The following is a 25,293-nucleotide window of genomic DNA, read 5'->3' as shown; positions in this document are numbered from 1 at the left end:
ATGCTTCGTGTTTTTCCCTAAAGCAGGGGACACAGTCCAAATTCTAGCGCATTCTAGTCCAAGTAATTGTAATTGTAACAACGTCTCCAGCACTCTCATTTCTTTCAGTGGAAATAAATATATTTGGAAAACCTTTATATTTAAGCATCACCCACCTAAAACAAATGATGGGCAGCCTAGCATATCCTGAGAAAAGTAAAAGTTCAGTATTTCTCAGTATATATGAATTACAAGAGCTATAAAGGCACATGTAATATTTTGGAAGGTAAAAAAAAGTATTTTACTTCATCATCCAAACAATATGTTGACATCTACAAACACTCTACACAGAGTACTATGGGGCGCGGTTTGTAATCTGAAACATACAGAAATTAACAGCAGCATTTTTCCACATTTAGCTCCAAACCTTGTAAAAACCTGTTTTTTAGAACATTTATGAAAAATATTTGTAACGTTTTTTAATCAAGGTCTTTTCATTGAAAGAAATCATATAATCACAACAATAGCATACTGCTTATAAACTGAAACCCCACTCTCCTGTCTGCCAAAGAAAGGAGGGGGGCCAATTAGGCAGTGTGATGGAAAATTGACATTTATAGACATTTCCACAAATTGTACAGAGGCAACTATCCATCTTTCCATTTGTCAGTAAATGTCAGAGATGGTTGCCAGGTAGTGTAGAAGCTGGACGTAGATCCTTTGAGGGAGCATCTTATCTTTTCCTGTTTAAAATACTGCATAACCTCTATGATCCAATGTGAACATGAAAGGGGTGAGGAGTCTTTCCAATGCAACAGCACAAGTCTCCTGGCTAACAGAGTATAAAAGGCTATCGTTTTCAACTTTATTTGTGTTCAGATGCCTACCCTGTGGGACGGTACCAACTAGTCCAACAAAGGGACATGGATCAAATGGCTCTCCTGAAACTTTAGAAAGAGTAGAGAAGACTACTTGCCAGAACTGATGATGCACTGAACAAACCCAGAACATATGTAGAAGGGTGGCTGAAGCCTGCTGACATTTATCACAGGTAGGACCCAGATCTGGTCTAAATCTGGACAATTTAGTCATTGACCAGTGTAGTCCATGTACAGTTTGTATTTTTCCAACCGTCGCTTTATTTAATTTGTACATAACACTGTACACAACCACTAAGCGTAACAAAACAAGTAGCTAAACTTACATAAACTACAAGCTACACATACTACCTTCATACATAACACCACAAAAGGGAAAAAACAAACAAACAAAAACACACAAAAAAACAAAAGAAAACAGAACCAAAAAAAGGGAGGGGGGAACTGTGTGCAACTCCCACCATACATTACTCACAGTTGCAGGTATACGTTACACCTAAATTAGAAAGTAATGGTTTGCTGGTTATAGTTTATGACAGTTCACATCAAACAACCTTTCCTGGAAGGATCCAACTCAAAAACTATACTAAAATATAATGACAGCATCCATCTCATCATAAAATCGAAACAGCCAATAACATGAACAAAATAACTCACAATCTCAATCAGTTTATCCTCATGTAAATGCATATACAGTATATATATATATATATATATATATATATATATATATATATATATACTGTATATGCATTCAAGTGGCTCCAAAGTGTTCTCTCGAAACAGGACATCTAACAGTTAGGTCCATATAAATATTTGGTCACTGACACAAGTTCAGGTTTGTTTTTGTCGTTGTTGTTTTTTTCCTTGTTTACTGAAATATCTCTTTTTAAAGGGACCAAAGGTAATTGGACAGTTGGCTCAAAGGCCAACTCAAAGGCTATTCCAGGGGGAAATTTGGGTAATTCCTTCATTCTGTTATTATTGAATGGTCAACCTGATCTTAACCCAACTGAGTGTGAATTTCATATGTTGAAGACTACAGGCCCACAAACAAACAGCAACTAAAAGTCGCTGCAGTAAAGGAGGAAACCAGCATCTGGTGTCCATGAGTTCAAGACTTCAGCATTGCAGCGAAGGGTTTTCAACCAAGTATTAGAAATTAAGATTTTATTTTCACTTATTTAATTTCTCCAATTACTTTCTGGCTACCTGAAATGAAGGCTTGTTTTAAAAATGCTTTAGTTGCTCACATTTTTATGCAATCTTTTTGTTCAACCCACTGAATTAAAGCTAAAAATTTGCACTAAACTCCACCTTAGTTGTTTATTTTAAATTCATTGTGGAAATTTACCGAACCAAAATTAGTGAAAAGCTGTCTCTGTCTAAATATTTATGGACTGTATTTGCACATTTAACAATATCCAGAGTATCTTTAAGCTAGAATCACTGCTATGGTTGTTTTGACTCAGCCAAACAGTTCAGTTGTGGTTTACATCCATGTCTGTCCACTCATGATACAGTCAGTTATGGCAAAAACCCACCTTTGGTTATCGACTTGCATTCACTTCATGAATGAATCTGAGTGAACATTTGTCCTAGATTAACACTGTACACCTACAACCTTACAATATAACGTGCTTTGAGACAAGAATTGTTGATTGTTAAGTGGTGCTATATGAATAAAACTGAACAGATCTAAAGAAGGGTTCCTGACATTTAAGTTTATTAGAACAGGACACATGGATGACTGCAGCCCGCTCAGATCAAGGCTTTGACGTTTCAAGTATTCCAGTTCATCCAAGAACCTCAGCAGTTTCTGTTAACATGTTGTTGTTTTGCTCCCCCATCTCAACCACTGAGCCTGGTGATTTCTTTAGAGGAAAAGGACAAAAGGGAACAAAAAGACACCGACTGCAGAGATGCTGATCATCTACACTTTGAAATCACAAAATCACAAATTGACATTTTCTAGAAATCTTAATGTGTTGAGCTGAGCTGTTTAACTTGAACAGTGAACAGTATTTAGATCTGACTGGAGTAAAAATAGCAACATTTCAGCACAAAATACTAAATATAGATAGTGTAAAATATTTAAGTGAAGCTCCTGGTTTAAAAAAAAAGAATTATTATTATTATTGTTGTTATTATTTTTACTAAATTGATGTCAAACTGCAATGGAAAAAGGCATAATATTTGAAACAAATATGTATCAGAGGTTTTTGAACTCAAATCTCTTTAAGATTCAGCTTTAATTTGTTGTTTGTCTTGATATTCCTGTATTCTCTCTAAAGCTTTTGTTTTTGCAATCACAGAGCTTTGGAGACAACATACGGAGCTTGATCAGCAGCGACAAGACTCATGATCTCCAGTATTACGGCATCACCTCGAATCTGGAGAGCATGGGTACCACGCATGTGTCTGTGCTGACCGAAGATGGATCCGCTGTGTCTGTCACCAGCAGCATCAACCACATGTCAGTGTCTGGGTGAATCTGTTTCACTGTTAGGAAGCAGCTATCAAAAATGTGTCTTCCTTTGAAACTGAAAGATTGAAAAGGTTTAAGAGATTGTTTTTAGAAGCTGCTTTGCAAAATTTCTGTACTCGTACGTGTTGTCATTCATTTACCATTTTCTACTTGCAGATTTGGCTCCAAATTCCTGTCTCCAAGCACTGGAATCATCCTTAATGATGTGCTGTTTGACTTCTGCACAATATCTAATTTTGGTAAGGGATCAGCTGGATGCATTTTACACTCAATATTAATGAAATACAAGCACAGGGAAGAGCATTGTGGAGATCAGGATGCACAGTGAGGATTGTTTCAAAACTAATGACACAGAGTTTATTTTATTTCCTGCAGTTATTTTCTTAGGGAATGAATAAAGTCTATTTAGAATTAACTCATAAGCAAGGTTTTTGTTACATTCCAACACACATTTCTCAGAGGAAAAAAGTAAAACAAAAAACAAACAACGTTTCCTTCAGCATTCATCAGTGTCTGATGATGCTGAACAAAAGTAAATGGCACATGTCAGGGTTGAATAAATGCCCTTCACCATCTGCTTCACATCATTCAGAAGCAATTATATGTGATCATTTTTCTCTTAACAGTGATGAGTGTGGATTGTAGTTCTTTCCTGTCACTCAAGGCTTTTGTTGTATTTCTCAGGAGAGTAGCCTCCCTCCTCTATGGCTCCAGTTCTGCTGAAGTCTCAGTTGAAGACACTGGTGGTTGGATCGACTGGTGGGAGTATGATCACTACTGGAATGGCTTTGGTACGTGTCCATGGCAATCACACAAATTGCTAAGGAGAGAAAATAATACAGACCCTCTTTAGTGTAAGAGTAAACACTGTAGTCACAGAAGTTTTCACCCTAATCCATCCTCTAATCATCACTTTCCCATCTGAAAGACTGCAATGTATTCTAATATTTCTCTTCAAGGCGCTCATGAACCACCTTTGGTTTGGAAAGAGCCTTAAGGACGCAATTAATACTCCAGTTGTTTATGTCGACTCTGAAAATGCAGTAAAGTTTGAACCCAACTTTGAAAAAGCACGTGTAAATATTCAGTGTATTTAAATGATGCCACAATAAGAAATTCTGCTTTTGTTCCATCTGAATCTCTTCTCCTCTTTGTACTTCAGGATGTAATTGAGGCTCTTAAGAAAAAGGGACACAATCATCAACCAGCAACAAGATTCTACAATGTAGTTAACGCTGTGGAAAAGGAGGAGAGCTGTATCTCTGCATGGTCTGATGAAAGGAAAAAAGGCAAAGCAGCTGGTTACTGAGGCCAAAAGCCAGGGGTGTTAGTTTAATAGCCTGGCTTTAAGGTTATAGAAACTCCCGCAGCCACAAAATCACAAAATTGTAGCCAATAGTGTGCATAGTACTTAAAGATCATTAAACAAGATGCTGACTATTCTCACAGTAAACACTGTCCTAATAAGTTTATAGTTCCAGTTCATAATTTTAACTCTTACTAAATGCATGTTTATTTCGGTAATTTTAACCCCACAATAGTCCAAAAGGATCATAAAGTAGAGTACGCTTAGGGTGGCCTGTCTATATCTGGATTTCTGGTTTCAAAAGAAAGAAAACAAAAACAGTTTTAAAAACACATAACAAGATGGCCACAGTCACAATGCTCAGGTTAACACATGTAGTATATGTGAAACACATAATCACAGTTAATTAGGCTGAATCCAAAACACCAGGGCTGATGTCGCTGTTACAGCCATGTCACTGCAGCAAAGCTTACACACTGTAGAGATTTATTCATAACATTATCTTAAATGGTGATACCATACATGTGGTCACAAGGATGTGTGACATCATCTGTGAGACATCAAATTTAAGATTCAGTGACCTTATATTGTTTTTAGAGAACAAAACTTTTCAGTTTTAATATCTGATTTGTTGTGGTTGTGTGTCTAATAACCTCATCTGGCTTAATTATGGTTGAAATAATATTTTTTATGACATAACTTTTAGTATCTGAGATATAAATATGAAGTCATGTGATTTTACGTTGTAAGATGTGAAGGATTTTGTGCTTTCTGTGCTGTGGCGTTTTTTTCCCGTCTCTGTTCTCAAACTAGGAGCTCAGCCTGGGAGGGGCTCTTTTTTTCTCCTCCCCTTTACTCATGTATTGTGTATTTACAGGTTTTTTTCGTACCTCTCTGTCTTCCCATTGTTATGTTGGCACTTATCCGGCACTATCATGAGCACATGCCGGTTGTCTGGCAGCCTTTAAAACAATTTCCCTCGGGAGAAATAGAGTATCATCAATCAATCAATGATGCCAGTTGTCTACAGTAACTGGCAGTACTTAACATTTTAACTAAAGAAGCATGTTGAAATTCCAAATTTTAATTAGCTTTACCACAGAACAGTTTTCCATTTTGCCTCAGTCCATTTTAAATGACCTGTGGCACAGAGAAGATGCAAGTATTTCTGAATCATGTTTACATATGGCTTGTTCTTTGCATGGCAGCGCTGTAATCTGCATTTTTGGATGGCACATTTATTATCCTGGGTCTGTTTTCCCAGTTTTTTTGTTTTGTTTTTTTAGATTTCTAGTTTGTTAATTGAAATATTCTGTGAGGCATCCAATATTGACTTTTAGTGTTGTCCTTTGCACACATATTCTGTGAGTCTTTTGGTGATGTGCTGTACATGATGAGATATACACAAAGTTTTCACAGTTTTAAACTAATAAACATTATTTTGAAATTGATCCATAATATGTTTTTGCAGATTGGTGACCCTCTGTCCGGCTTTACTTCTGAGAAACTCTGCCTCTCTAAGTTGCTCTTTTTATGTGCAATCATGTTTCTGACTTGTTGAAAATTATCTTAACTTTTAAATGTTCCTCCAGCTGTTTGTTTTTTGTTTTTAGTTCCACTTATTATTTAAACATTTTGTTGCCCCGACCTAGCATGTTTGCTCCTGCCATCAAATTCAAAATGAATTGATATTTTTGATAAAATAGTAAAATGTCACATTTTAAACATTTGATATATTGTCTGTGTTTTACTGTTTTATTATTATTTGTTTTCTATGTATTATTATTTATTATTATTAGTTTTCTCATTATTAGAAAAATAATCGATGAATAGCTACCTTACCGTGGGAGGAGGGTTTGTGTGTCTCGGGGATCCCAAGGGATGTTGCTGACAGGCTTTTGCCCCTTCTGAGAGAATAAGCTGGCCAAAGTAGGTGATAGAAGCCACTGACATCTAGACAAGTTTCTTTACCATGTATGAAAGGGTTTCACCCCAAATCCAGCACCCTGAGACTGCAGACTAAGCAGAAGGAAGGAGGCCGAGGACTAGTGAGTGTCAGAAACACTGTCCAGGATGAAACAACAGAGATCTGTGAGTACATCAGAAGATGGCCAAAACTGATCGTATGCTTAGTGAACACTTCAGCCAGTAGAAACCCAAAAAAGAAGAGGAGAAGGAAGAGGAACCATCAGGGAAAGACAGGCCTCTGCACTTCATGTACCACAGGAGATGTGGCTGACATACAAAAATTTACAATGGCTGGACTAAGCTGGACTGAAACACAACACAGGGTGTAGGAGCCATTTTTTGGGTTAATACCCGATGTTGCCGCTAGAGGTCCCCTGTTTCTGTTATCTGTATGGTAGGTTTATGTAAAGTATTTAAGGTAGACGCACTCAATGGGCGTCAGGTGTGTTGTTAATCGGAAGAAGGCAAACAGTTTGTGACCGCTGCGCTGTTATGTTAAAATAGATAAACATAAACAAGATAAGTACTACTATATTTTATAAACATTTTGCTCTTACTGTGTTTTACATACTATACTGCCGAGTGACTGCTGCTCCTCAAATACATTTCATTGCAATGTTGACCCTGTGCTAACTTGCATATGACAAATAAAACTGAAACTGAACTGGAGTTATTGGGCTGTTTAATGAATGCATGCATACCAGTGATATCGCGTCACCCCCGTTAACGAACACCTCAGTGGCTTCAAGCGTAGGCTTAGCCTGTAGGCATGAATCATGGAGCACGGGAACACGCCTAAGCACAAGATCAGTAGCGGCTGGGGTCTACCACTGCAGGCAAGACCCCAGGTGCAGGCTGTGTGATCCCAGAAATGACATCTGAGATCGCTGTACAGAAGACTCCAGTCCTACGAACAGTGACGATATGCGGGACACTGAAGCGCCCAGGTCTCTGGTACAGGACCTGGGCTTTTAGGATAAAAGACACCGGGCGAGCGAGGAATATTTTTATATGACAGTGGAAAAAAAAAAGATTACTTGTATCCTTGTAAATATCACTTGTCAATGATAAAGTCCTGCTTATTCCAGATCTCTTAAAATATGATGCAGATAAATAGTTATTTAGCCCCAGTGACGGTCCTAGCCTGTTTGGCGCCCTGGGCGAACACTCCCCAGAGTGACAGTATGCATAGTTTGTAAATGACTAACAAACAGCCAACACAATTCGTCATACAATGAGAATTGGACAAATCAACAATTCACAATGACTAATTAATATTGTGCTGAACACAGTCCAAAAGATTCAGTGTCTACTGTTTACTATCATAGCCAAGTGGCTAACAAACGCAAACAGAAGTTTTCACTATGCCTGCTAATTAATGTTATCTTGTTGTATCTGTGTCGTAGTCAGTGCCATCCTCTATGCTGTTGCATTCGGGGGTAGCAGGTTGAGGGTCACAGATGTCAACAGACAAAATAAACTGATCCACATGTTGTGAGGATGGAGCTGGACTCCGTTTGGGTGGTGTCTGAGAGGCAGATGTTGTCCAAGATAAGGACAATCATGGATAACACCTCCCACCCACTCCATGACCTGCTGGCTAGTCACAGGAGCACGTTCAGTGAGAGACTGAGATACCAAAAAGCACCACTGACCGACACAGGAAATCATTCCTGCCTGTGGCCATCTCCCTGTACAACTCCTCCATCTAATACACTGTGAACACTGCAACAGTCACACCCTTTTTACACGTGCTCTTTTCTACTCTGGAATATTCTTGCCAATGTTCTTGATATTTGTTTAAAATCACCTCTGTTAATTCTTGATATTTATAATTGAGTGATCTGTATATATTAGTGCTATTTCTTAAATGTGTAAAATCTGTAACATAATGCATTGTTTGGAGTTTAGTCTGTTACTGTTGCTATTTTTACAATTTCTTCTTGGAGCAACTGTAACCTACATAATTTCCTTAGGGATTAATAAAGTATTCTGATTCTGATTCTGATTGTTTCAGGATGACCTGCCATTATCCAATCACACATCTGCTTACCTGTATCTTTTGCACCTGATGACTTTGAACTTTTCTTGTCCATCTTCCATTGGTTTTAATTTTGCACTCCAGTATGAACACCCATCCCCCAACCTGAGGATCACCACAACATAACCTAATAGACCTACACCTTAGTTCACAGATTCGCTTTGTCTAGGGTTTATTTCTGGGATTTCGCACAACCCAGGATTCCAATCATGAGTAGATAATGGGCTTGTATTTACAACATTATGAATGAAATGTGCTCTATTTGGAAGCAGCCGGCCCCCCTCCCCTTTCGACAGGTTGTGTGTGAGATTTTAAATCATCAAACTGTAAATTATACATTTTAAATTGTTATTGATCCCTTTACTCCTGGTCCTAAAGTGTATATTTATTTTCTTACTCTTCTTATTTTTATTGTTTGTTTACTTGCACTGCTGTAACTGGAGCCTCGTCGTCTCGTCTCTCTATATACTCGACTGTATGTAGCGGAGATGACAATAAAGTTTACTTTGACTTCAGCAGCGAGCAGCCGCACTGAGGGCTCTCGCGCTCACTTTTCGCGTGTAGATTTGAGAAAAAACATCGGTGCAAATTATAAGTCTGTATCATGATGTCTGATGTTTTTCTGTGTGTTGGTTTGTTTTTATTTTGTTATTATTTTGCGAGTTGGTTATTAGATGCTGCTCCAGCCAGCCAGAGAATCCCCCGTCGCCCCGCCCTCTCCACCGCGGTAAAGTGAGCCCTCATTTGTGGGCCGCGGTCAAGCCTGCCGCCTCTTATCCGCCGCATAAATTTCCTTGCGCTTTTACACCAGTCTTTACGGTAGCGCCTTTTCGCTTTATATCCTGATTGAAAGCCTAGACCCGCGCACACGTGCGCGCGCGCGAACAGTCACGCGCGCACGCGCGCACACAAATTACAATGGAACAGCCCAATACAGCCATCGTGACAGTCTGGTTGCATATTCAAAAATTCATTAAAAATCATTCTTAACAGTTGATGCCAAGCTTTCAACACAATCCTCTTCTGGAACACCTACTTTACCTCTGGGCCAGGTTTTACCCAGATTTACTGTAATATTACTCAGAAATTACAGGAAACTTGTATTCAATGCAATACAGTTAATACACTACAATTATGTCTATTTCAAAAATTCATTAAAAATCTTCCATAGTTGAGGTCCAACTTTCAACACATTCCTTCTCTGGGACACCTACTGTACCTCTGTGCCAAGTTTCATCCAGATCTACTGTAATATTACTCAGAAATTACAGGAAACTTGTATTCAGTGCAATACAGTCAATACAATTATGTAAATTTCCAAAATTCATTAAAAATCATCCTGAATAGTTGAGGTCCAACTTTCAACACATCCCTCCTCTGGGACACCTACTGTACCTGTGTGCCAAGTTTCATCCAAATTTACTGTAAAATTCCTCAGAAATGAAAGGAAACAGCCAATACAATAGAATTATGTAAATTTCAAAAATTCATTAAAAATCATCCTGAATAGTTGAGATCCAACTTTCAACACATTCCTCCTCTGGGACATCTACTGTACCTCTGGGCCAGGTTTCATCTCAATCTGCTGCATCAATAATTGTTTAATATTGATGAATCAAAAGTGCTGCTGAGAGAGTCATGACAGGGACTATAAAGAGACAGCATATTTGCTTGTCTTCACTGACTCGCTTTGAAATCCAGATTTTAATTTTGGAATATTAGGTGTACTTGTGGTTCCTATAAGAATTTTAAGGTTGAACGGGAATCAGAGTCCTCATCTCTCAGGCCTCTCTTCTGTGGATGTAGCTCACATCATTCTGTACAATACGATAATTTTTAATTCTACAACTGTTTATAACCTGCATAGTTCACATTTCTGTATAGCTGTATATCTCATATTTCTGTATAGTTTTTCATATTTATATCCTGTTCATAGCCTGTACATAGCTTGTACTCACTACAGCCTGTACATATAGTTATAGCATATTCATAACATACCTTCATACCGTGTACATTGTAACATACCATAATAGACCCATTTCTGTAATATACTTACATACCTATATTATTGCTAATATATATTCTAATATATCTATATCATGGCTAAAGCACTTCTGGATGGATGCAAACTGCATTTCGTTGCCTTGTACCTGTGACATGTGCAATGACAATAAAGTTGAATTCTATTCTATTCTATTCTATATTAATTCAGAAGACAAACACCCGTCTCTGCTTTTGAGATTAGCATTAAAACCCTCAGTTTTGACAAATAATACAGTTAGAGTGGATCAGGTGACCCTGAATCTTCCCTTATTTGTGCTGCAATAAGCCTAGGCTCTTGCGGGCTTCCCATGATGTATGAATTTTTTCCTTCTTTGCTCGTTCTGTGTTTATACACCTTTCTGCATTTAATCATTAGTTAGTATGTATCTCTTGCACAGTGTATATGTTGTCCTGTCTCCTTATCATCAACCTCAGCCAGGCACAGTAGATGGCTGTCTCTCCTTGAGCCTGTTTCTGCCAGATGTTTCTACCTCTTCAAATGGAGTTTTTCCTTCCCACTCACACTAAATGTTAGCTCATATGGGGTACTTAAATTGTTGGGGTTTTCTTTGTATTATTGTTGTGTTTTTACCCAGCAACATAAAGTGTCTTTAGGTGACTGTTGTTGTGATTTGGCGCTGTATAAATAGAATAGAATAGAATTGAATAGAATAATGTACTTCAGACCGGGAGATTGGCAAAATGTATAAATAGGATGGCGATTAGGGGAATTGGAGACAGCTGTGTAACACAGCAGGGATACATTGGGAATAAGAAGACAGTGGAAGTAAGACTCAACACAAGAAAGAGACAAGAGGCCACCAAACTAAAACACAGACTAAGACACACAAGCTTGACACAGACAAAACCATAAACAGACATGAAGACAAGACTGGCTTTAACACTAGAGTGTTTTCACAAGTGTTCCATCCACTTGTGGAACGCTGAAGAAGAACTACACTTAAAAGCAATATGGAACTGAAAACAAAAGAATACATAATGTAAACATATCATCAAATAATCCAGGACTCACAAACAATGATATAATGAACAGAACTATAAAGAACAAAACTGAGAAATGCTTGGTAAACTGACCAAGGACTATGTCATCATGTCATTTTTTTAATATCATAGTTAATGTGTCCTGATTTGTAGATAGTGCCATCTTACAAATACCAGGAAATCCAACTGGGTGACAAGCCAGAGTTGTTTGCCTACACAGCCACTGACTAGAAAAAGGGTCCAGGACTCTTCAAGCTGGGATACAGGCATCAAAGAAAAAGATGTAAACAGATAGAAAGTCATCAGGAAGGCATTGCCTGTTGTTGCTGCTGCTGTCAGACTTTTTAATTCATCCACTTGTGTCAGACACATATTGAACAGGAATAAACATGACTCACTGCACTCTCTCACTTTGTATGCCACAATGTTTGCTTAGACACCTGTATGCTTATATTGTTTATTATATCCCAGAAACATTAATGTTAAAACTTGTGTTCCTATGTCTATATATAAGTTTATTTTCATATCTCTATATTAATCTATTTATAGCTCCATCCCCTCACTTCATTTTATACAATTGCTTTGTTCCTGCATGAGAGCTATTTAAAGTGGTTTCACACACAGTGCCTCCAGATGAATACAGAGTAGTTTTGGACAGCAGAGGCTGGAGAGTGGTATTGCTCTCTGTGTGAAAAATAACTACTTATTTGAAATGAAGATGAATGTATGTTGTCAAGGCAAAAAAAAAGTTTTTTCTTTTAAACAGTACATTGCATAATGAGAGTTGGCAGTTCGTCTTGTAATTGGAAGGTTGCCGTTTCGAGCCCCAGCTCCCACAGTCTTGGTCGTTGTGTCCTTGGGCAAGACACTTCATCTACTGCCTACTGGTGATGGCCAGAGGGGCCGATGGCGCGATATGGCAGCCTTGCTTCTGTCAGTCTGCCCCAGGGCAGCTGTGGCTACAACTGTAGCTTGCCTCCACCCGTGTGTGAATGAATAGTGGAATTGTAAAGCGCTTTGAGGGTCTCAAAAAACGCTATATAAATGCAATCCATTATTATTATTATAAGATTGGGGAAGCCTGCAGTCAGCTGAGACTGCAGAAGTCACTTGGATGAGTGACGAAACTTTTCTCCCATTGAAAACGCTACGTCCAGATGAACAGAATCAACCTTCAGGGATTTAATTACCTGGATGATTGAGCATGCATCAAGACATTCTCTGTGTTGTTTCTGAATTCTTTGTCACCTTATGAATAATGTATATAATTTTGAATAATTTCATGTAAATTTAAGTCTTATTAATAGAAACTGAGGAAAGAATGTAATTTGTTTTTTCACGTCTTGATACTTGGATATGGGGATTAATAGGTAGTTATTTATATATTTTCATTACGTTCTGTATTTCAAACTGTAAATTAAGCTTGTTTGGTTATATTTTTTATTGCATTCTTGTAATTTTTCATGCTTGTACTTTTAATACATTTTTGATAACATAAAAATAAATCTGAAAGATACCTGCATTTTTCAATACAAAATTCACAGATATTTTCAAAATTGATTTGGCATGCAGTGTTACATTGGTAAAGTACAATATATTGCATTAGAAACTTTCACAGGATCAGTACTGGACTATATCAAGTTCTGTATTGCAAATGTGACTGTGGACAAAAGCATTTGGGTTTTCCCAAACCAAAAACCCTGGATGACCAGCGAGGTCTGCACACTCCTCAAAGCCCACGATGCCGACTTTAGGTCTGTTGACAGAGCTCTGTACAGGTCTGCTCGAGCTGACCTGAAAAGGGGTCCCACCTGTCCAGCAACAACACACGAGAGGTGTGGCAGGGAATAATAGACATCATAAACCACAGAGGCAGAACTGTAAAAACAGAAAACCTGAGTGTGCAGCTAGCAGAGGAAATAAACAGCTTCTTCGCCCGCTTTGAAACACCACAACAGCAGCATTCATCTGCCTCAGCCCTGCTCCCATCCTCATCCTCACCTGGTTCCTGCACCGCTCCATTCACTGTAACAGAGCACGATGTCAGATGTATGTTCCTAGCAGTGAACCCCAGGAAGGCGGCCGGTCCAGACGGAATACGTGGTAAAGTGCTAAGACCATGTGCCCACCAGCTCACCCTCATCTTCACCCTCATCTTCAACCTCTCACTGGATGAAGCAGCCATCCCATCCTGTCTAAAATCAGCCACAATCATCCCAGTGCCAAAGAAGTCTCCCATCACCAGCCTGAACTATTATTGCCCTGTGGCCCTCACACCGGTAATCATGAAATGCTTTGAGAGACTAGTCCTTCAGCACACCAAGGATTACCTCCCCCCAGAATTCGACCCCCACCAGTTTGCATACCGCGCAAACAGATTCACAGAAGACGCCATCACCCTCCACTCGGTGCTGAGAACAGCGGCAGAGCTACGCCAGAATGCTCTTCGTGGACTACAGCTCAGCCTTTAATGCAATCATCCCAGACATCCTCTGCTGACCTTCCACCACTCGCCCATTGAGAGCCTACTAACTTACTGCATCACAGTATGGCACGGCAGCTGCACTAAGGCGGATAGAGCCACCCCCCCCAGCATGTTTGCAATGAGTAGGAGATGCTCTGTATCTCACTGTACAACTGTATAGTGACAAAGGTATTCGATTCTTTTCTAAAAATTGCTATAAACAGAGGAACCCAAACTGATGAAAAGTGGCGAATATTTTTTTTCAAATGACTATTTTTAGTGGATTTTTGATATAGAAGCAGAATGACAGAATGTTAAAAGAAGTTACTTTTAGTCGCTCTAAGCTGGGCATTGCGTTCTCTGGCTGTTCAAAGCCATGGAACTTTAGACTTTCCAAGCAAATAATGATGGCCATACTGATGTTCTTTTCAGTACATTTTACTTTATGTTCATTTTCATTTTTATGATGTTTCTATTTATACATAATTCCTCCCACATAGCAAAATTGGTATGGCCCAGATCTGTCCCACACAATGTGCTTACACATGGCCTGCGTACTGCAAACAATGACGGCCCTTTGGTGGCCCAGATCTGGTTTACCAGAGGTGGCCCACACATGGGCCAGCACAAGGCCAGTTGCAGACACACTGCTGGCCCTGTGCTGGCCCAGAACAGTTTCATCTCTGGCCCCAGATGTCAGCCTAATGTGTACCTTAGCCATGTAAGCCATGTAATAACAACATGTGCTGGAACATAATAGTGCAAAAGTAACATGACGAAACTCTGTTCAGACAGTGAATGGACTGATTCTTATATAGCGCTTTTTTACTCACCCATATTACTCAAAGTGCTCTATACAACATGTCACATTCACCCAATCAGGCCAGATGTGGTATGCCATCACATAAACAGTGCCATCTTACCATGCCAGAAGTCAGCCAGCAGTGCCGGCTTGACACCAGATCCAGGCAAGACCCATCTGCTATGTGGGATGACTTGTTCTTTTGGCGTTTTACTTGTGGATTATGTTTGGGCTGTGTCTCTTGCCCTTTCAGTATAGTATTGTTTTCTTGTGCTTCTAAGTGTCCCTTTGTTTCGTTTTAGGTTATGTAGTATGGGTTAGGGATATTTTGTATGTTGTTTTTGTTTAATAAATCTGCCTTTTGGATTATTCCCTGATGTGCCTGAGTTCTGTTATTTAGTGTCACTTTGAAAGGCACACAGCCATCATTGTTCTTTCAATTTTTGATAAAGATTACAGTGAATTGAGATGTAACTTGGTCAAGAGGTACAGTAGGTCGCCCAGAGTAAGACGGTGTTGAAAGTTGGACATCGACTATTATGGATGATTTTTAATGGATTTTTGAATATGATGCAATATTTAAGTAATACATGTCCTTTAATTTTTGAGTAATATTACAGTAAATCTGGATGATATTTGGTACAGAGGTACAGTAGGTGCCCCAGAGAAGGAATGTGTTGAAAGTTGGACCTCAACTACTAAGGATGATTTTTAATGAATTTTTGAAATAGACAAAATTGTAGTGTATTGGCTGTATTGAATTGCATATAAATGTCCTTTAATTTTTGAGTAATATTACAGTAAATCTGGATGAAACTTGGCACACAGGTACAGTAGGTGTCCCAGAGAAGGAATGTGTTGACAGTTGGACCTCAACTACTAAGGATGATTTTTAATGAATTTTGGAAATTTCCATAATTGTATTGACAGTATTGGGCTGTTCCATTGTAATTTGTGTGCGCGCGTGCGCCTGTTCGCGCGCGTGCATGTGTGCGCGGGTCTAGGCTTTCAATCAAGATATAAAGCGAAAAGGCGCTACCGTAAAGACTGGTGTAAGGAAATTTATGCGGCGGAGAAGAAGCGGCTGGCTTGACCGCGGCTCACAAATGACGGCTCACTTTACCGCGGTCCCTCTCCTCCCTGTGCTGCAAGCAGCAGGCGCACCTCACAAACGGAGGGCGCCCTTACTCCCAGCAAATGGGCGATAAAAAACGGTGCCTGTGCCATCCCCAATATGCGCTGGCTGATGTCGGGGCAGCACGAGTACGAGCAACCTTTTTTTTTTTTTTTGCCGATGCCGCCCCGGGCAACCGCCCATGTCGCCCATATCAAAACCGCTACTGTTTAGCCCAAATGTCTTGCAGTTCCTAGATCATCACATGTCCCTGAAGCTATCCACACTTTAAATAAAATTTGAGCAAACCAGTTGTCCTATTATCAGATACATGTATATTTGCAAACACTATGCATCATATATTTTTACCCTTTGATTTATTTATACAAGACATATAGATATGTTTTGAAATAAAAGATTTTAAAATATACTTGAATGCAGTTGACTCAGACATCTCAGTTTCAACAAATGCTTTCAAAGGTTCTTCATGATGGTTGTGTTGTCCAAATCTGAAGCTAACAAAATACATTTAAGCTAAATACAGTTCACATAGGTTTCAATTTAAATACAAAATATTGTTTCAGTTTTTATTTTCCCTCAAGTCTAGTTTTAAATTGCAGTTAACTGCATTTTCGCACTTGAGTTTTTATTTCAGTTTTAGACCAAATATATGTCTTCATATTTGAGCAGTGCTGACAGATACCCGAACATTCAGCTGCACTTAATATTAGTCCAACTGAAGATCAGAATTTACCACTTCACCACCCACTCGGTCAGACAGTGAACCAACATCACTGACCAGAGACTAAAAGTCACAATCTTGATGCAAAGTGTTTATGGTTTGGGTGAGGAAGACCAGCGCGTGGCTCATGAACAGCGAACAGTAGGAGGTCGATAAAGCAGCGATAAGAGCCGTCGATGTTATTCGATCCATTTGCAGTGGGACAACGACGTGCACGCTATCCCTGGTGGGATCAAGCACGTGGAGGAAAAAGCTGAGGTAAGAAAAGTCCACCCAGTGTCTTGCAGAGATGAGCAAAAAACATCAGGGCTACCGGTGTTCTGACAAAACGTCCTACACACCGGGAGCAGCTACCTCTGCTTACCACAAACACACGTCTCCGTTGCGTTGTACCCAGTACCCACACAGCGGATATATGTGCGCAATACGTCGCTGTGCTGTCTGGGAAATCAACAAGCGGTTAACTTTCGGAGGAAGTGAACTACCGACGGTTACGTAGAGAAGAAAGCAGCGATGCCTGAATCAACCGAGCATGTGGAAGAGGAAAATACGTCTCCTATTTGTCCCCCCAACGAGGACATTGAGGACGAGGACGTTGTGGGGGCAAATACGACTCCTATGTGTCGCCCCAACGAGGACATTAAGGACGAGGACGTTGAGAGCGCAAAAACGAGAGCAAAACGCCTGGCCAAAACGTATTAGTAGCAGTTGGCTTATTTGTAGTTGGTCTAATTGTAGCTGGTCTACTAGCTGATTATTATGGGTATTGGAAGGGTAGAAGTGAGTGTAAGGACACCAGTGCTAATTGCCCTTTCTCAAAAGCTGCTGTGGCCGCAGACTCCTGGAATTGTTCAGAGATTGGACGGTGAGTAACATTTTAAACTTTAAACATTTTCGTTTTTCGCATTACACATAATATTATGCACTGTTCCAAATGCAAACTTTAGCGCTAAAACGTGTTTGAAAACTGCATAACAGCGTCTCATCATGGAAGTGTGCGGTTATGTCCCCCCCCCCCCATTTTATAAAAGTCAAAATTCGGTGTGATCTGTATAAAATCTTCATGCCATTTCCCTACTAAATGATTTATTGGTCAAAACGGAGAAAAAGCCGTATTACGTAGAAACTATGATTCTTACAGATGTGGTGTGTATTGTCAACAGACAGTACGGTATAGAGATTACAAATATCATGCCTCGGATACCATCATTCACTTCAAAGATCCGGACCTAAGAACTGTTTTGTTCCTAAGTGACAAATTACTATTGTTACTGACATCGTCTGTAATGACAACATAGAGGCATATAGGGGAATAATATTCCAGTATCACGGTAAAGCACGTAGTAGATGGTCCAACATGTGGATATCACCCTTTGCCTCTCCTAAGCATTAAATTTAAACGCATACTTAGGTTGCAGTAAGCTGCAGTACCAACAGTGATATTTTATTTCAAGCAAACATGAAAAGAAATGTTTAAAGAGATGGGGGTGGCTGTAGCTCAGGTAGTAGAGCGGGTCACCTACTAACTGGAAGGTTTTTGGTTTGATATATATATATATATATATATATATATATATATATATATATATATATATATATATATATATATATATATATATATTTGACCAATCTTCTTCAGATATATTTATTCTCTCTCCTTGGACACAATATCTGTATTACAGTGATGTCTTAATTGGAGACATTTAAAGAAGTAACCCCTCTCCAGGTTTTAACTGTCTGACATTTGTTGAAAGGTATCCAGACCTTTTTCAGATGATGCTTTCCAATATGCGGAAATGCCAAAGTTGCACCAATATTTAAACCTACTATCAATTTTAACAGGGCTGATTTCTGTGTCATATGCTCGCAAGCGTTGTAGCCTATTCTTGCATCACTTTCAAACATTTTCTTTCTAAGTTCCCGGAGCCAGATGCTCAGTGGTACTTTTATGCAGTTGGATACTTTGTTTTAAAAGTGACTGCAATAATGGTTTATCCCCGCGAATAGCCGGGAGAGGGACATGAACTTCAGCCTGATCTATTTCTCTGAACTGTTTCAGGAACATTCTTCAGAAAGGCGGCTCTGCAGTAGATGCTGCCATTGCTGCGCTGTTGTGCACCTCCATCATCAACCCACAGTGCGCGGGGATCGGAGGCGGGGTCATATTCACTGTGATGGACAGCTCCGGTAACAAGGCACCCTTGCTCCTCTTAGCTCAACCCCGCTGGGGTATAACGTAATAATATGTAATGTTTTCAAAGGTAAAGTGAAAATCATCAACTCCAGAGAGACTGTCCCCAGAAATGTGAACTCTGACCTGCTTAAGTTGTGTCGTAAAACCACAGAGTGGACCATGGAGTGGCTGCAAGGTGGGTTGTTTTTCTGCCATAATGCTAATATTTACGATTGTTTAGTCTAATCTGCTCTTGGACTCACCTTTATGACACAGCCTCATTCCTCTTTCCTCAAGAAAGAGAAACTGGGATAATAAAAAAGAAAAGAAAAAAAGAGATAAAGCAAACCACTAGAGGGTTTGGCTGTCGGCAGTTATTCAAGACAATGAGTCGGTGTCGTATATGACACTATCAGAATAATCTAGCATAAATTAAAACCATGAAATACATGCTCCTTAGTTTCAGAAGCAACCAGAGAGACTGAAGTAGTCAGGTCTTTCTCCAAACAGGTCTTAACAGGTCTTTTTCCAGACTGGTCTTAACAAGTCTTTCTCCAAATTATGCACAAGATGTAACACAAAAGTTCTAAAGGTGTAGTCAGTTATCTGTAGAGGAATTTTTTACATTCTGCACCTTAGTCTGTAAGACAAACTCAAGATGTGAAGGATCATACCTACTTTTTATCATCTGGGATAGGGCTCTTGTCACCAAAGAAGCGAAGGAAAGGGACAGCTTGACAGGTATCCTCCTCCTCACCTCTAACCTCATCTCCTGAAATAAAGTCAGGGCTCTAACACACTAAGGAATGCATAACCATTATTATTTAATTACTGTAAGCAGATTAGGCATGGAGCGCTTCCAACTCCAGGCAGTCAATGAAAAACCAGCTAAACAACAACAGCTGGTTATAAGCTAACATTAAAGCAGGCTTGAGTTTCCTGTTTATGAAAGTGGGACAAACTGGTGGGATAAACTGGGGCAAAACAATTGGACAAAAGAACAAAACACTAAAGACAGGACCCTCAGATGAGACAGAGACGGACTGGACACAAAGAAAACGTCATCAAACTCAAAAGCACAAGAAAATAATTTACTCAGGAACAAAACATAAATTATCTTATACCTCTTCAAATAAATATATAACAAGTCCAGAGATATTCAAATACTGAGTCAAAAAACCCACGTTTTTATTTGCCAAAGGATTCTAGCTGCTCCACAGTCCTGGGTCCTTTTTGTCTTATCTTTCATTTCATGATGCATCCGATGTGTTTTTTTTTTCTTGGTCAAAGGTTTGAACTGCAGGCAGGTCATTTTAACACCCAGGTACTTCTACTGTGAAACCATGCTATTGTAATAGATACAGTATGCGTGGTCTTGCTGATGTCAACTCGATGGGAGCGTAAGTTGTTCTAAGACCTGTGTACACCTTTCAGCACTGATGGTGCATTGCCAGATGTGCAAGCAGCCAATTCCATAGGCAGTAATGTAATCACCTTCAAATGTTTTGAATTGAGTGGTGATAACAAGCTGCAAAATCAGCAGCAATTAACAATGTTAAAGCCCAGAGGATGCAGGATCCACATTTTCTAACAAACAAACAAACAAAAAAGATTTGTCTGACATTAGAACAATTCTGCACTTTGCCTCCTTTTTAAATGAGCTTTGGCCCAGAGAAGACGGCTGCATTTCTGGATCATGTTCATGTATGACTTTCTTTTTTGCATGATAGAGAATTTCAATTTGTGGATGGCACACTGAACCATGAAAAACTAAGTAGGCCTTACTGTTGTGGCGAGTTGGTCAGGGGGTGTTATGATTAAAATGCAACAGCGCCACCTAGGGGAATTTCAACCCTAGGAAATATAAAGAGAGTGTGTTTTTAGACTAAACAATATAATTACATAGGCTTGAAGAGACACTGCTGAGGCAAATTGGTTCCAGTATTAAAATGGCTTTATTAAATACATTTGTTAAAAGACAAAAAAAGGGTTAATAAGCAATTGCAGCCCAGAGCACAATGAAAGTTGACTGTGGTACGGCCTCAATAGTGTCCTAAAGTGTCCTATTATATTACATTTCCACCAAATTATGTGTGTGTGTTTTAACAACAAAGAGAAATATAAAATTAATGATTTCTAAACTCAAAATAACCCGTAACCACACAGCTCTTTACATACTTTAGAATTTAGTCTGTGCAATACTACAAATTTTTGGATTCAAAGATTCAAGAAAGTGTTTATTTTCATGTGTACAGAAGGAATAGCATTTCTATGTGCAAAATGAACTTAGTGTGCAAATTGTCTTTATATGCAAATTGCAGTTGAGGTAGGTCAGCTGTTCAGGTGTCCGACAGCAGTGGAAGAAGGAGTTGTTGAGTCGAGATGTTCTGGATTTCACACTTCTAAACCTTTGTCTCGAGGGCAGAAGTGTGAACAGTCCATGTTGAGGGTGTGTGGGGTCTCTAAGGATGGAGGCAGCTCTCCTCTGAATTCTGCGATGGTAGATGCTCTGCAGAGAGGGCAGCGGGGTCCTGGTGATCTTCTCCACAGTTGTTATCACTCTCTGCAGGCGTTTGCGGTCCAGAGCAGTAGTGCTGCCGTACCATGCAGTGATGCAGCTGGTCAGTGTGCTCTCCACGGTGCAGCTATAGACGCTAACATGGATCTTGGCTAACATCCCAAATTTCCTCAGCCTCCTCAGGAAATACAGTCGCTGCTGAGACTTCTTGACCAGCTGTGTGGTGTTCAGTGTCCAGGTGAGATCTTCACTGATGTGAATGCCCAGGTACCTAAAGCTGCTCATCTCCTTTGTTTTATCAGTGTTGAGGGTGAGGTTGTTGTCCTCACACCATGACACCAGACCGGCCACCTCTCTCCTATAAGCCGCTTCGTCCCCTCCAGTGATGCGACCGATCACTGCAGTGTCATCTGTGAACTTCAAAATGATGTTCTCTTTGTTGGAGGCGACACAGTCGTGGGTGTACAGGGTGTAGAGGGTGGGGCTGAGGACGCAAACTTGTGGGACGCCAGTGTTTGTGGTAATGCTGACTGAAGTCCTGTTGCCGATCCTGACAGAGGCCTGCCAGTGAAAAAGTTCTGTAGCCAGTCACAGAGGGTGGGGTGCAGGCCGAGTGTAGACAGTTTGTGGATGAGTTTGTGAGGGATGACTGTGTTGAAGGCGGAGCTATAGTCAGCAAAGAGTACCCTGATGTAGGAGTCATTATTTTCCAGGTGGGAGAGTGAATAGTGAAGGGCAGCAGCGATGGCGTCTGACGTGGACCTGTTGGGCCGGTAGGCATACTGCAGGGGATCCAGAGTGTCTGGAATATTGCTCTTAATGTGTCCCTGTGTCCTTGGGCAACACACTTCACCCGTTGCCTACTGGTGGTGGTCAGAGGGCCCGGTGGCGCCAGTGTCCGGCAGCCTCGCCTCTGTCAGTGCGCCCCAGGGTGGCTGTGGCTACAATGTAGCTGCCATCACCAGTGTGTGAATGGGTGGATGACTGGTTGTGTAAAGCGCTTTGGGGTCCTTAGGTACTAGAAAAGCGCTATACAAATACAGGTCATTTACCATTTAATGTAGGCCAGCACCACTCTCTCAAAACACTTTGCAATGATTGGAGTGAGTGCAACTGGTCTGTAGTCATTTAGGCAGGTGGCTGGGCTTTTCTTGGGGAGAGGGATGATAGTTGTGGTCTTGAAGCATGTGGGAACTATGCTCCGACTGAGGGAAAGGTTAAAGATGGAGGTGAGAACATCAGCCAGCTCGTTAGCACATGCTCTAAGGGCCCGTCCAGGGATGTTGTCTGGTCCTGCTGCCTTGCGGGGGTTGATCTTCCTCAGGACCTTGTGCACTTGGTCTATTGAGACCGCTGGCGGGGGAGAGGGTCGGGTAATCTGGGGGTTCTGGAAGGTCTTGGAGGTCTAGAGGTTCTGGGAGATCTGGGAGGTGTGGAGGATCTGGGAGGTCTGGGGGGTCTCAAAGCAGGTGTAAAGCGGGTTGAGATCCTCCAGCAGACCGCCTGCGGAGCTGATGGTGTTGGTGGTGGCCCTATATTCTGTGATGTGCCTTGCCACATCCGCCTGGGGTCAGCAGAAGAATAGAAGCCATCCAGCTTCTCTCTGTACTGCCTCTTAGCCGCTGTAATGGCTTTCCTCAGTCTGTACTTCACAGCTTTGTACTCCATCTTATTGCCTGATCTGAATGCAAGAGAGCGAGTACGCAGCATGTGTCGTACCTGACCGTTGATCCAGGGCTTCTGGTTGGGGAACTTTCTGATTTGTGTAGACAGCTTGCCAGAATGCTGTCCATCTTTCCCATTTTCTGGTCCCCAGATAATATAAGTTTGTCCCCAGGACAAATCTTAACTTTCCTCACAAGTCCATCTTTATCAGTCATTGTTTCTGCTTTGGCTAATCTTCACTCGTTCTGTGGCAGATTATCTGTCTGTGGAGGTGAAGCTGGAAATCTTGTGAGATCTTGTGAGGCCAGAGACACAGGCTGCTGTGGATGCACATGTCCCTGTCCCTGTCCCTTATGTTGCTGTCAGCAGAGTACAAAAGACCTTCCTGCATTACTTCCTGATTGTCTATAGTGTGTTGACTTTGACCTATGGGATGGACAGCAATACGAACTGAGAGTATTTATTATAGCAGTTCACTTGTGGTAGACATAAAATAAATAAATAAAGAAAATAGAAATTAAAATATGTGTGAGATAGATGGATCGAGAAAAGAAAGGGGGCTCCAGACACCATTTATTTAAAGGGTCCAGAGTTCTGTGCTACAGTCCTGCACACAGGCTGCATAAACAGTAAGAAAAGTAAGTATAAGATATGCTAAATGCTTCTTTAAGCCAGAAATAGTGTAAATATGTAAATATAGTGAAATAAACTAAAAGTAAGTGTAGGATGCAAAATGTTATCTCTAACATAATCAGTTACAAACAGACACGCATTTAAAAATTACAGTGTTTCCCTCTGAAATGGAGCAGAATAGAATAGATTATTTACAAAGCACCAAATTATAACAAATGTCATCTCAGATCATTAAAGGTCAGGACCTTACAGTTTACTCAAAACACGAGCAAATGTATTCCAGCCCTGACTAGCCATTATCTGTCTAACCAGATAGCAGATGGATTGGGGTTCCTGGGGAAATTCGAGGTTATGAAGTGGCACACCGGCTTTATGGGAAGTTGCCGTGGGCCAACCTCTTTCAGCCGACCATCAAATTAGCCAGAGAAGGATTCCGTATTCCTCACTACCAAGGTCAACACATCCCACGCATTGGTAACACGTCACTACGGTATGAAATACACCCACAATGTGATTTCAAAAATACAAATGAATGTTTTAGGCGATCGTGGCTCAAAGAGTTGGCAGTTCGTCTTGTAACCGGAAGGTTGCCGGTTCGAGCCCCGGCTCCCACAGTCTCGGTCGTTGTGTCCTTGGGCAAGACACTTCACCTGCCGCCTACTGGTGATGGCCAGAGGGGCCGATGGCGCGATATGGCAGCCTCGCTTCTGTCAGTCTGCCCCAGGGCAGCTGTGGCTACAACTGTAGCTGCCTCCACCAGTGTGTGAATGTGAGAGTGAATGAATAGTGGAATTGTAAAGCGCTTCGAGGGCCCCGAAAAGCGCGATATAAATGCAATCCATTATTATTATTATTTCACTGTCTTTGTCTTTTAGGGAGTTATATTTAGATAAAAATGGGAACCTGCTTAAGACCGGGGATACTGTGAAATTTGAGAAACTGGCTGACACTTTGGAGATGATCGCAAACGAGGGACCAGATGTGTTTTACAACGGAACAATAGCAAAGAATTTAATCAGAGACATACAGAAAGCAGGTATTATCAGACGGGATTCATCCTGCTCTCTTTTCTGAACATTTTCTATGTTTGCCAGGCACAATGATCTAATTACAAATTAACAAATCGACTTGTTCTGTAAAAATCTACCATGATCACTGTGTGCTACACTGTGATCTGTCTGGATCCATTCAAAGTCTTGATTATGAAATGCATTGTGTTCATTTTTGCTCAACAAAATCATTTGTTTTAATGTTTTTGCTCAAGAGGAACACTCACACTGGAGGACTTGGCATCGTATCAAGCTAATGTGACTGATGCGTGGAATATTTCTTTGGGAGACTACCGGATGTACTTCCCTCCGCCTCCTTCAGGAGGAGCCATCCTCAGCTTCATCCTCAACATCATGAAAGGTTCCTGATTGTTGCTTCTAGCATGTGGAGTTTGTTTCATATAAGAAAATGATCCTTATCAATCTTT

At 40.5% G+C, this 25,293-nt stretch overlaps 1 protein-coding gene across 1 annotated transcript in view; it reads left to right on the top strand.

Moving 5' to 3' along the window:
- The first annotated feature begins 763 nt into the window (after nucleotides 1–763).
- Nucleotides 764–25,293, top strand: part of LOC146375584 (glutathione hydrolase 5 proenzyme-like) — a 28,929-nt gene continuing 4,399 nt past the window's right edge. The window contains exons 1-11 of the mRNA XM_084946692.1: nucleotides 764–772; nucleotides 3,173–3,333; nucleotides 4,030–4,136; nucleotides 13,740–13,984; nucleotides 17,026–17,085; nucleotides 17,490–17,692; nucleotides 18,887–19,014; nucleotides 19,089–19,196; nucleotides 24,129–24,306; nucleotides 24,692–24,852; nucleotides 25,083–25,226. Of these exons, the coding sequence (XP_084802818.1) occupies nucleotides 764–772; nucleotides 3,173–3,333; nucleotides 4,030–4,136; nucleotides 13,740–13,984; nucleotides 17,026–17,085; nucleotides 17,490–17,692; nucleotides 18,887–19,014; nucleotides 19,089–19,196; nucleotides 24,129–24,306; nucleotides 24,692–24,852; nucleotides 25,083–25,226 (1,504 nt within the window). The remainder of the gene's footprint in view (nucleotides 773–3,172; nucleotides 3,334–4,029; nucleotides 4,137–13,739; nucleotides 13,985–17,025; nucleotides 17,086–17,489; nucleotides 17,693–18,886; nucleotides 19,015–19,088; nucleotides 19,197–24,128; nucleotides 24,307–24,691; nucleotides 24,853–25,082; nucleotides 25,227–25,293) is intronic.

This window comes from Perissodus microlepis, chromosome 12 (assembly GCF_051167445.1).
Source record: "Perissodus microlepis isolate ML-2025 ecotype Zambia chromosome 12, ASM5116744v1, whole genome shotgun sequence".
NCBI lineage: Eukaryota > Metazoa > Chordata > Actinopteri > Cichliformes > Cichlidae > Perissodus > Perissodus microlepis.
This window is presented reverse-complemented; position numbering and strand designations above follow the sequence as displayed.